The 10,448-nt window shown below is 42.5% G+C and overlaps 3 protein-coding genes across 7 annotated transcripts; all 3 read right to left on the bottom strand.

The window, feature by feature from the left end:
* Window positions 1-468: 468 nt before the first annotated feature.
* Window positions 469-2,952, bottom strand: LOC104582793 (protein PHR1-LIKE 2-like). 3 transcript variants are annotated; one of them, XM_010233620.3, is made up of 10 exons: window positions 2,794-2,952; window positions 2,619-2,696; window positions 1,908-2,077; window positions 1,712-1,797; window positions 1,528-1,613; window positions 1,381-1,435; window positions 1,254-1,286; window positions 1,124-1,159; window positions 968-1,000; window positions 469-843 (listed from the first exon to the last, which is right to left on the bottom strand). In XM_010233620.3, the coding sequence occupies exons 2-10, from the start codon at window positions 2,687-2,689 to the stop codon at window positions 727-729; spliced, it is 687 nt and encodes a 228-aa protein (XP_010231922.1). In that variant the 5' UTR covers window positions 2,690-2,696; window positions 2,794-2,952; the 3' UTR covers window positions 469-726. The 3 variants fall into 3 exon arrangements, with proteins under 3 accessions (XP_010231922.1, XP_010231927.1, XP_024310546.1); XM_010233625.3 differs by having other exon boundaries at window positions 2,619-2,952; XM_024454778.1 differs by lacking the exons at window positions 2,619-2,696; window positions 2,794-2,952 and adding an exon at window positions 2,335-2,415.
* A 172-nt stretch (window positions 2,953-3,124) lies between these two features.
* LOC100846349 (chlorophyll(ide) b reductase NOL, chloroplastic) lies at window positions 3,125-7,678 on the bottom strand. 3 transcript variants are annotated; one of them, XM_010233628.3, is made up of 13 exons: window positions 7,318-7,678; window positions 6,814-6,882; window positions 6,235-6,296; window positions 6,032-6,118; window positions 5,542-5,609; window positions 5,380-5,428; window positions 5,216-5,301; window positions 4,838-4,895; window positions 4,303-4,353; window positions 4,055-4,105; window positions 3,911-3,952; window positions 3,490-3,600; window positions 3,125-3,404 (listed from the first exon to the last, which is right to left on the bottom strand). In XM_010233628.3, the coding sequence occupies exons 1-13, from the start codon at window positions 7,562-7,564 to the stop codon at window positions 3,357-3,359; spliced, it is 1,029 nt and encodes a 342-aa protein (XP_010231930.1). In that variant the 5' UTR covers window positions 7,565-7,678; the 3' UTR covers window positions 3,125-3,356. The 3 variants fall into 3 exon arrangements, 2 of the variants coding, with proteins under 2 accessions (XP_010231930.1, XP_024310536.1); XR_002960122.1 differs by having other exon boundaries at window positions 3,373-3,404; window positions 3,911-3,975; XM_024454768.1 differs by lacking the exon at window positions 6,814-6,882.
* An 850-nt stretch (window positions 7,679-8,528) lies between these two features.
* LOC104582791 (plant cysteine oxidase 4) lies at window positions 8,529-10,182 on the bottom strand. Its single transcript, XM_010233617.2, has 5 exons — window positions 9,778-10,182; window positions 9,545-9,675; window positions 9,320-9,464; window positions 8,973-9,194; window positions 8,529-8,841 (listed from the first exon to the last, which is right to left on the bottom strand). The coding sequence occupies exons 1-5, from the start codon at window positions 10,106-10,108 to the stop codon at window positions 8,723-8,725; spliced, it is 948 nt and encodes a 315-aa protein (XP_010231919.2). The 5' UTR covers window positions 10,109-10,182; the 3' UTR covers window positions 8,529-8,722.
* Between the last annotated feature and the right edge of the window lie 266 nt (window positions 10,183-10,448).

Here is a 10,448-nt window from a genome sequence, read left to right as displayed (position 1 = left end):
GATGACAATGGTTGGATGTTGATAAAAAGCTACTCCCTCCGTTCCCAGTTAATTGGCGCTGACCATTTTGCAACGAAACTCCTATTAATTTACGAAATCAACCTGTAGTGACACATCTTCAATTAAACGTGGACTGCGTGTTGATTTTGAAAAACTACAGTTTTTTTTTTGCAAAAGTTCTGGTAGAACAGGAATTAGGGATTGCAGGTCGATTCGGAAAATAGAAAATGTTTTTCTGTTTGCAAAATTTCCGGCACCAATTGATTAGGAACAGATGGAGTAGTAAATTGTGTACGTGTTTACCACATGCATGTTCTTACTCACGTGTCCCGTCTCCACGTAACAACTACCTTTAGTATCCATTTGGACAAAGAAACTCTCGTACTCTCTCCGTCCAACAAAAGATGTCTCAAGTTTGTTAAAATTTTAATGTATCTAGACATGACTTAGTGTATAGATTCATTCAAATTTAGTCAAAATTGAGGCATTCTTGTTGGACAGAGGAACTACAATTTTTTTGATACAATGATCAACAAGAAGTTGTAACCCGTATCAGTTCCAAATACTACTAGTAAACACATTTTGTCACACTTGTCCAACAACAAATCGAGTAAACAAAGTGTAGTAGGATCCGTGGTCGTTTCCAAGTCATTTCAGGGCTTTGATGAGAAATGATAACGGCAACTGTCTTCAGCTGCGTCAAAGAGGGGGAAAGACGCGCTTGGATCACAGGCTAGAAGAACTTGCCGAACCCGCACTGTCTTTATCAAATGGATACTTTGCCAGGTCATACACATACTCATCAATCGGGATCTGGGAACACTGTGAGCCGTGCTTGATCAGCTGTAAATACAGATAGGGGGAAAAGATCAGCAATGCAAGCAGTACTGTGTCCGCATAGGTTTTGTACAAAAAGAAAATGTTTCTGAATTACTACGAAATAGAATGAAGATGACTAAGTCCGTACCTGGATTTCATTCATTAGTTCATTCTCCATCATCTGTATCAAACGTTATTTGTTGGCATAACATTAGTAAGTGGTGTAGCATATTATCATATAAGACTTTTTTAATAAGAGGGAACAGTGATAACCCCAAAGAGGTAAATTATGATTTCAATGTACCTGCACCTCATCTGCAGAAAAATCGGTCTCCGCCATCTGCAAAGAAGCAGCATAGATACCAAGTTATCATCACATATTCTGATATTCACATAGATCAGGTGCGTTTACAGGTATGTGAAGAAAACTGTACCTCCATGTCACCCATGAGCAAATTGTTCACCATCTAAATCACAAATTGAATGTCATGGTAATATTAAATTAGGAACAAGTGTTGAGTAATTTGCAATTTTTCAATTGAAGAAGTGAGAAAATTAGACCTGCATTCCAGTCATAGCTTCATCGTTGTTCATTGCCACCTCGGTCTCAGATGTCCTGCACATCACAACATGTTTCAGAACTTATGCACAAACACGAGGCAGGGATGAAGCATGCAAATCAAACAATTTGACATCACAGAACCATACGGATCATGTGATGCCTCGCTTGGTGATGCAGTGTCTAGAACATCCCGAGGAGATTTAGCTCCTAAATCACACCCCTCCCTATATTTCTGGCATGCAAGAACAAGCAAAATGTACTGAGATCTTGCACGGCACAACGATAATGCTCGAAGTATCTGACGAAAAGCAGCAACAGGGTAGGAGGTACTTGGAGGTGGCTTTTTATGTTCCAGGTTGTGAGGCCTGTGACTCCCATAGCTTCCATTGTTTGCTTCACGGCAGTTGGTTTTGCCTCTGAAGGGTTGCAACAGTTGTATAACACAGAATCAGTTGAAGAAATTTCAGATCAAAGGATAAATAATGAACCGTTTGGCATCATATGCTTGTAGTTTAAGAAAACAAACCATAGGGACCTCCTTGATATGCTACAGCTTCCACAAAGATCTTATGGAGATCATCTGTCCAACGAAGGAAACTCCTTGTTGGCTGCATTGCCCTGAGAATGCGACAAGCCAGTATGCTTGACATGTACAAAGCCTCATTGTTTTGTGCTGGTTTGTCGTTGGACATTATTCTGCAAAGCAAGCTCAGCAGGATTCAGTAAACCGACTGGACAGTTTCTCTTGTGTTACTATTTTCTTTTTAGAACGAATGTAACTAAAGAGCCAGAATCCATCAATTTTGTGTAAACTAAAGGACCATACAGAAAGCAATTCCAAATAAAAAAGGGAGATCAAGCAGAATCAATGTTTTGTCATCATATACTACAACAGAAATTACACTAAAACAGCACAAGGGAAACTAAAAACTCATTAAGAAAAATACTAGTACCAATATAGCGAGGAAGCAAAAGGAGCTGGGAGTGTATGCCCTATCTTTTAGCGAGGAGAGTGATCAATGGTGTTTTCTTCTATCAAACCAGTCACCCTTTTATATATATTTTTCTTGTGAGAGACTAGAGATACCATGCCACCTTTTTTAGCTACATGCCTACATTATGTCTACCAGACTACCCACATTCACACCACTCATCACAGTCGGTTTGCATTGGAGGAAAGGTTGGCAGGGAAGTAGAAGATTTCTCAATATGGTAAGGAAATAAGAATAATGAGTACCTAACAATAATATTAATCAGGGGCATATCATCAGTTTCTGTTTCCCTTAGCACATGCAAAGCCAAATCCATGAATGGTCTGCATCAAATTTACAGAAAGAATCATGAATGTGAAGGAGAATAAACAAAGAACTGCAAATGATAATTGAAGTGCGGTAATAAGTGTCGAGGTTAACTTATCAGGCCATATGAAGTGTGAGATGCGATCATTGTCCTATGCTGCCACCACCTAGCAGCAAGGTAGCAGCATGACCATGTCCTGTCATTGTAATGCCATGTGCATGCTTCCCAATGGAAAAATAATGCATGTTGAAGAAACATCAATAGATCCAACGTAGATTCGTAGGCACTTAAGTTTTTTACATTGCAGAGCGAACTTGTCCTTCCAGGAAAGGTAGGCTCTACAGAAGTTCAGTGAAGCAACCCAAAATGGGTTCAGCCATAACACGTAGGTCCATAGATGTATCATGAGGTCCTCTTTGACAAAGTTGTATTATAAATCATAAGGGCCATGAATACAATATATAAACTGCAAATGATTCATCCGATGACAATAAATTTGGTAAGACAATAAAATTGCAGGTATTGTACATAAGGGGAGTATATCGCTGTATTCTCAAGATGCCATCATTAATACACCCTATTTTTACAGGAAAAATAATGAACTTATAAAAATGTAAAAGATGATAAGAAAAGTATTCCTAGCTTTCTTCTGGGTTGGAAGATGGCAGCGAGATAACTAATCCTCAACAACATACTTGTTCCTGCGAGCACCAAAAGCTAGTCTCTGCAAAAGAAATCAGGGAGAGTTGATTATTACTACAGTCCAAGATTAAATAACAGATGGTGCCCAGGTTTCAGAAAGTTCTTACTGAAAATATTCTGGAGTAGGCTTTCAAGCCTGTGAGAAAGCGAATGTAAGTCGGCTTCATGGATTGGTTGGTAGGGATTGCTCTGACATTTGGAACAAGATAGTCCGCAACCTATTATAGTAGCGTGACAAGATGATTCCCCCCATATTACGAAATAGACAAGACATGAATAGAAAGTCTACATAAATACATAAAAGATAGGTAAGATGAATCATGAATAGATATCCAGTGCAAATGAGCCTCCTTTTGATTTAGAAAGAAACCGTGCCTATCGTGGATAGCTTGTAAGACTTTTAAATAGAATTGAGCGCAGTGCTAAACAGGTACAGCCCTACAACAGCTATAGAATGATTGCTACTTCAGCCAAACAGAAGTTGTAGAATGTGCTGGGAAGCAAAAGGAATAATGACGGAGCTCTCACCACATCGGGAGGTTCAGCTAATATATTGATGAAAAACTTTGCCTGACATCAGTAAAGTTCACAGTCTATTTAGTAACGATAAATTATCTTAGAAAAGGTGGTAAAGAAATAATGAAAAAAAATGATATTTTTTTGGTTCCTTACTTGCTTTGTAGTAGCACCAGACATAAGAAGATCAGTCGTAACCATGCCAGGCTGCACAAATAAGTTATATACTTAGTAGAAGTGTATAACTCTCCTTTTCAGAGTTATAGAGAGATTAGAGGGCAAAAGGCAGTGAATTACTTATACACAAACTAGTTAAATAAACCACTTCAATATTTAATTATCTTCTGGCGAGAGAGCATTAAGTCAGAATACAAAAGGTACCAAAAAAGACTGAAGCTATGTACCGATAAATTGTGCACGACGACATTATTCACTTCATTCATCTGCAACTCAGCCTGCAACCAGAATCATACTGTTATCTCTACGGAACTTCTAATAAGGCTGGCAACTAGTGACCTGTATAACTACCACGGAGTATCAATTACTATCTAACTCGGGGAAATATGCAAAAGAAAGCGAAGTAAAAATCATGTGTTTTTAACAAAAGAACCATGCCACTGAAGATCTAAGGGTGGTATTCTAGAAAAAGAAGATAAAAACCTCAAGTCCAAGAGCACAGAAATAAGTCTCATAGCATGATAACGGCTTTACATGGTCCCAAATCATAGTTTTCAGTTACTAATGAGTAACTATTTGGGGATCTCAGTCTCAGTTATCTCTGGATATATTGAGAAACATACAACAGTAGTGCCAGAGGGCAGACAACATGTGGACGAAGTTACTGTACAGGAAAAAGTTCATCATTTCTGAATACTCATTGAAATCGTTCAAACATAAACAGATCATTTCAGGTTTTAACGTCACAGAGGTCATATTTACCTGTAGAGACTTTGTAAGGTGCACCACACTTCTCTTTGTTGCACCATAAGCGGCAAACCTGATGATAATCAATCACAGTTACCTAGAATTAAAGAGTAACAGTTCACCAAAAGATGATTGCGTTTGCATCTATATTTAGTTTTGCCCACAATCTTCACTTAATCCAAATAACTGATACCACCTTATGCCTATGAAACTCACCACAACAATTACAACACACGCTCATATGGAGACTAACAAAAGGATGTAATAAACTATGTTCAATTCTACAGGTCGATACCATATGAGAAGTTAAGTCAAATGGTGAAATAATGCGATAGCTCATTTCTCAGTCGAGTATCCACAATTACTACACAAGAGAACAAATCAAAATGCTACCTTGGGGTTGGCCTTCCATCAGAGCCAGCACCATCGATGTTAAATATGTGACCACCTCGAGGTTGGTTCCACATCATATTTATTGCCTAGGATAAATGTTAGGAAAATGATTCTTCGCAGTCATCATAATATATGTGAAAAAGGTATTGAGTGCAAAATAATACCTCACGACAACATATCATCAATCCAAGAGTGTTAGTGGTGATCACTTCCCTATTAAACCGGACAAAAGACAAGTCAATTATTGGTACTTGAAGGCACGATTGAATAAAGGTGTGCTTGTTCAAGGTTTCAAGCCTTGCTAAAATACAGATTGAAAAAATTACATGAGAGCCTCATCAGAGGTCTCTACCAACGGTTTGTAACTGTATGCATTTGATCCAGCATTGTTGATCTGCACCAAAAGAAAATTTCAGAAGAAAGTCCATTTTTCATATGACATCTCGTTTTTAACCCAAAGATATTCAATATGACATAACAGAGTGCCTCAATTAAATACATGAAGTTTAAACAGTAAAAGGAAGAAGCTAAAATATCAATTTTAAGCACGACAATGTGGGTTGGACAGAGGTATTTCGTACACAATTGCAGCGGTCATCAGTGGTCATCAGTCATCAGTGTCCTTTCATAGCCAATTACAGAGGTATCGATTTTAAGCTAAAATATCAAGCAAATTGCTATGTAATATTACAAATAGGACGGAATTTATGCAGCGGTCATCAGTGTCCTTTCATAGCCAGTGGTTGTCATGTACATTAAAAAGAACAAACAGGAACAAAAGAGGGTGTGAAGACATTTGGTGGGATTGCTATGTACCCAAATATCGATATACTGCAGCTTGCCACGTGCATAATCCACAAGTGCCTTTACATCCTTTCCTTCTCTAACATCACAGACAGTTCCCTGAGAGAATACAAATAGTGTACATCAACTAAGAAACCAAATATGTTCCACTGTAATATTTTGAAGCAGAAAACATGATTTATGGCATAAGAACCAAGTATCTCAGCAGTAGGTACCCACACATGCTGCTCTCCAAATTCCTTTTTCAAGTCGTTGGTTGCAGATTCTACCCTTTCAGCTGTAGAGGGTAGATTTCTTGTCAAGGAAAGACTAAACACATATCAGCTTTAACTTACTTATATATTTTCCATCTCATTATTTTTTTGGAAGTGACTCTATAACATTCTAACATTTAATCCTTTTAGCCATTTTGATGGAAGACCTGTTTGAAAGATCGGTAAGATAAATTAGAATAGTGCAGGAAGTGTTCAACGACATTAGGCGGATCACCCAGAAGTTAATGGTAAGTCAATAGGACATCAAAATAAGCCATCGGTGGAAACAAAGGAACTGGTAAATGAGACATGCCGGACATCAAAATAAGCTCTTGAATATAAGTTAAGAGAGTTTCAGATTGTCTGGTATTCCACCAATTCTTAATCCAAAGTTCCCTCGGTGGAAACAAAGGAACTGGTAAATGAGACATGCCGAGTAAACAAATTAGTCGTGCATCATATTCTCAGTTAAATACTTAAATATATCCTTGTTATTATGGAGATGCTAAAAAAAAACAATTAAAACCAGTTCTTTCAAACCTGATCTTGAGCAGATTATAACATTGTCACCAGCCATCAAAAACTTCTTTGCCAGTGCGTATCCTATACCTGTTTAAGAACATAGAAAGATTACTGAGTAAGAACATTCAGATGTTATCTAAAGCCAATTTCCACAAGGCATATATGCCTCTGTTACCCTTTTATCCTGGTTTTCATGAGTCATGACCACGGTAGAATATCCAATTAATCTTTTTCCGGAGCTTCGAGTTTAACATTCCATCGGTTCAGTAACAGGAGCAAGATTGTGCGCGTTCACTAATATTCAAAATAATCGTCTGTCGTTTTGGTCACGCATTAGTAATTGGCACCACCAACATTGGAAAACGATAACAACTTCCAGCAAATAGCTCTCGTGTGCTATTAATTACGCGTATTGCATATGTATTCACCATATTATAATCCATTTCTTCCATGTAAGCAAGCATCAAGCAAGTGAAGCAACTCGAAGAAGGGGCGGAATTTTTTTTTATCCATAAACGGCACCTTTGGTGGAGCCGGTGATGAGGACATTGTAAGGAGGGACCATGGGATCCCTCCGTGCCACTCCTCCGCCGCCGGAGATAGCCTCCGCCTGGATCCTCGCCAATTCCCTGTGACGCCCTCCCGCAACGAGCCGGCGCTGCTGCGGGCGGTCGGGGAACCGCGCCCCTGCGGCGGAGGGTGTCAGGAACGTCGCAGGGCCCAAGTAGGTCGGCGCCCGGAACGGGAGAGTGGCGGCGACGGTGGCCATTGGGGACGAGAGAGAGGAGAGGCGCCCGTGTGCGAGCGAGCGAGCGAGCGCGCACGCGTGTGCGTTGCGGGGTGCCCGCTGAGCTTGGGAGTGTGGAGATAACGAACCCAGCTGCCCAGGAGGGGGAGAACCCGGAGAGGCTTTGTACGTATGGTGTTTGATGACATGGTGGGCTGGTGGCCCACATGTCTGTTTGGCAAGCAGACAATCGTCTAGTGCCGAAATTTCTCCGGTTGAATTGTCGTCTCTCTTTCTGAAATGCAAGCATCGTTTTCTTCGACCAATACATTTGGAAAATGTTTCTTTGGAAACTGCGTTGTTCGCCGACCCACGCAAAATTGCCACACGCAAGCTATAAGGAAAACTACTCTCGGAGCAGTAAAATTGCACGTCTCCGCCACCTGAATCGACCACCGTAGTATCAACAACCAGAATCCGTATTTGCTTGCACATAAAACGCTCCATAATACTACCAGTCGTACAAGGAAAAATCTTTACTATACTTGGTTCGGTTTCTGACTTCACAAAACCGCGGAGACACGAGAGCCAGGTACTTGGTCAGCAAAGGAGTTTCTCGCAAGTCGCAAACAAAAAAAACGGGTCGGCAAAGGAGCTTTGCAGGTAAGAAGCACGCTTAGGTTTGTGTTAATGGACGGTAGTGCAGTCTGTATACGTCGCATGCATGCACAGACAGGGGTGAGACGACACGATGCTGAGATTACGTGTTCCGGCGAACAAGTACTCATATGCGTGGGTACGTTTTGGACTGCTCTGCAGCAGTGACAACTCGGCATGCAAGGGCCCTTATTTGTACATACAGTGTGGGCGACACTCCACAAGGCCACAGATCACAATCAAGCAATTCACGGCGAGAAGATTCATATATACATGTATATGAGATGATGGATCGATGTTTATTGTTTTATATTGAAGGAAAGGAAAGCATATGAGTTGCAATTAAAGACACAGACAACCACGCAGAACACAGACACACAGACACGCACACACACGGAATTCGACCGAGTACATAGCTAGGTAGTACACGCACGGCCGATTTTATTCCGGACACATGACCACACCATCATCGATCCACGCAAACCGAAAGTAAACAAGCGCCCTCAGCTGCGGTAGCTTGTGCGCCATCCGATATGTCGAGATCTAAAGGATGACCGGGTCACGGTTGTTCCGCAAGGTCAGCAGGTTGAGGTCCTTGGGCACGCCGGTCTGCTGCAGCCATGCAAGCTGGCCCTTCTGTTCGTCGCTAATCTGGTTCAAAACTGCATCCATGCCCATCGATCGAGCCAACAACAAGCTAATTAATTAATTAACAACCCTACAACACGCATGCATGCATGCTAATGGTACTAGTATAAGCTAGGCGGAAAAAAAAAGAATTGAACGAATTTACCTGCGGGGTGGATCTGCTCACAGGGCATGTCTTTGTAAAAATCGTAACCAATGTTATGCTGCAGCCGCGAGCCGCGAGGCGGCGAGAGGACCTGTATGAGCGCGCAGGGCCCGTCCGCGGTGGCGGCGAGCCGCTGCACGTTGCCTCCGGTGCTCGGGTACAGGACCCAGGCCTCGGACTCCGCCGTCATGTCCTCGTCCCGCACCTTCTGCGCCAGCAACCCTGATCGACAAGCGTATATACATGCATATATATGCATGCCAACAATTAATGACACACTAATTAAGCACGTCGTCACCGTAGTACGACGTTTTGGAGTAAAGACATGAAAGTGTGTGTATATTTACAGCGTCGATCCAAGCAGAGGGAAGGCTGCATCCAGTCGTAGGAGGTGACACGGGCCGACCCCAGGAGGATCTTGCTGATCACCGTCATGCGAGGGTGGTCGTGGAGCGGCATCACCTTCCCTGGGAAAAGGAAGAACACCGACACCTGCATGCATGCATGCAGATCGATTATATATGGATCATTCTGAATTAACTTTGATCGATCGATGCGTTTATTTTTATTACCGCGAAAGTGTCGCACTCGTAGAGGGTCTTTGTTGTGATGGCCGAGGTGGGCTGGGCGCCGCGTTCTTTCATCTCCTTGAAGTAGCGGGCGCTATCCGGCTTTAGCCCCACGTCCTCTGGTCCAATCTCCGCTGAAAACACAACATTGCATGCATGGAAGGCACCATGTATATATTAGCAACTCGATCTACCGATTTTCTACATAGCTAGCTTGCAAATTAATTTAAATGTACCGATCAAGCGGCGGATGAGCTTTACGCTCCGCGGTGGCGGCACGGTGTCGCACTGGGAGCCCGTAGGGAACACAAGGTAGGACGCGTCCACGAGCCCCTGGAGGCTCCTCGCCGCACGCACAACGGGCTGCACCTGCGTAATTTGCTCCCTCCGAGCCAGCTGAGTGAGCGGAGCCTGTTGAGCCAGGGCATACCTCTTCCTCTTCATAATGCGGTCCTCCCTCTCCTTCGCCGCCGCCTCACCCATCCCACTGCTCGCGGCGCGCCTCCCCAACACGCTCAGCTGCATTGGCGTAGCTGGCGCAGGGGCACCATTGTTGTTCCCTGCCATCTCGATCGTTAGTTACTTACTTGGTGGTTTTTACCACTTACTACTGGTTGTTACTACTAGCTAAGAGAAGGAGGATGCATTGCTCGATGAGATGAGATGAGCTTCAGGGGGCGGCATTTGCCGGCTATTTATACACGCGAACCCGAACAGGATATCGATCAGATCAGTTCAGAGTTCAGATGAATGCCGGACGGGATGTACATTGAACCGTGCGCGCTAACATGTACAGTCAGGTTCCACTCATCAGCTTCTCTCGTCCGATCACTTTGCTAACCGCATAAGCATGATTCCAAGAACGCTCGATCCATCTTCCTGAGGAAGGGATCAAGAAACGACCGCG

Source organism: Brachypodium distachyon, chromosome 1 (assembly GCF_000005505.3).
Source record: "Brachypodium distachyon strain Bd21 chromosome 1, Brachypodium_distachyon_v3.0, whole genome shotgun sequence".
In the NCBI taxonomy this organism is placed as follows: domain Eukaryota; kingdom Viridiplantae; phylum Streptophyta; class Magnoliopsida; order Poales; family Poaceae; genus Brachypodium; species Brachypodium distachyon.
Note: the sequence above shows the minus strand (reverse complement) of the source record. Positions and strands in the feature narration are given on the sequence as shown.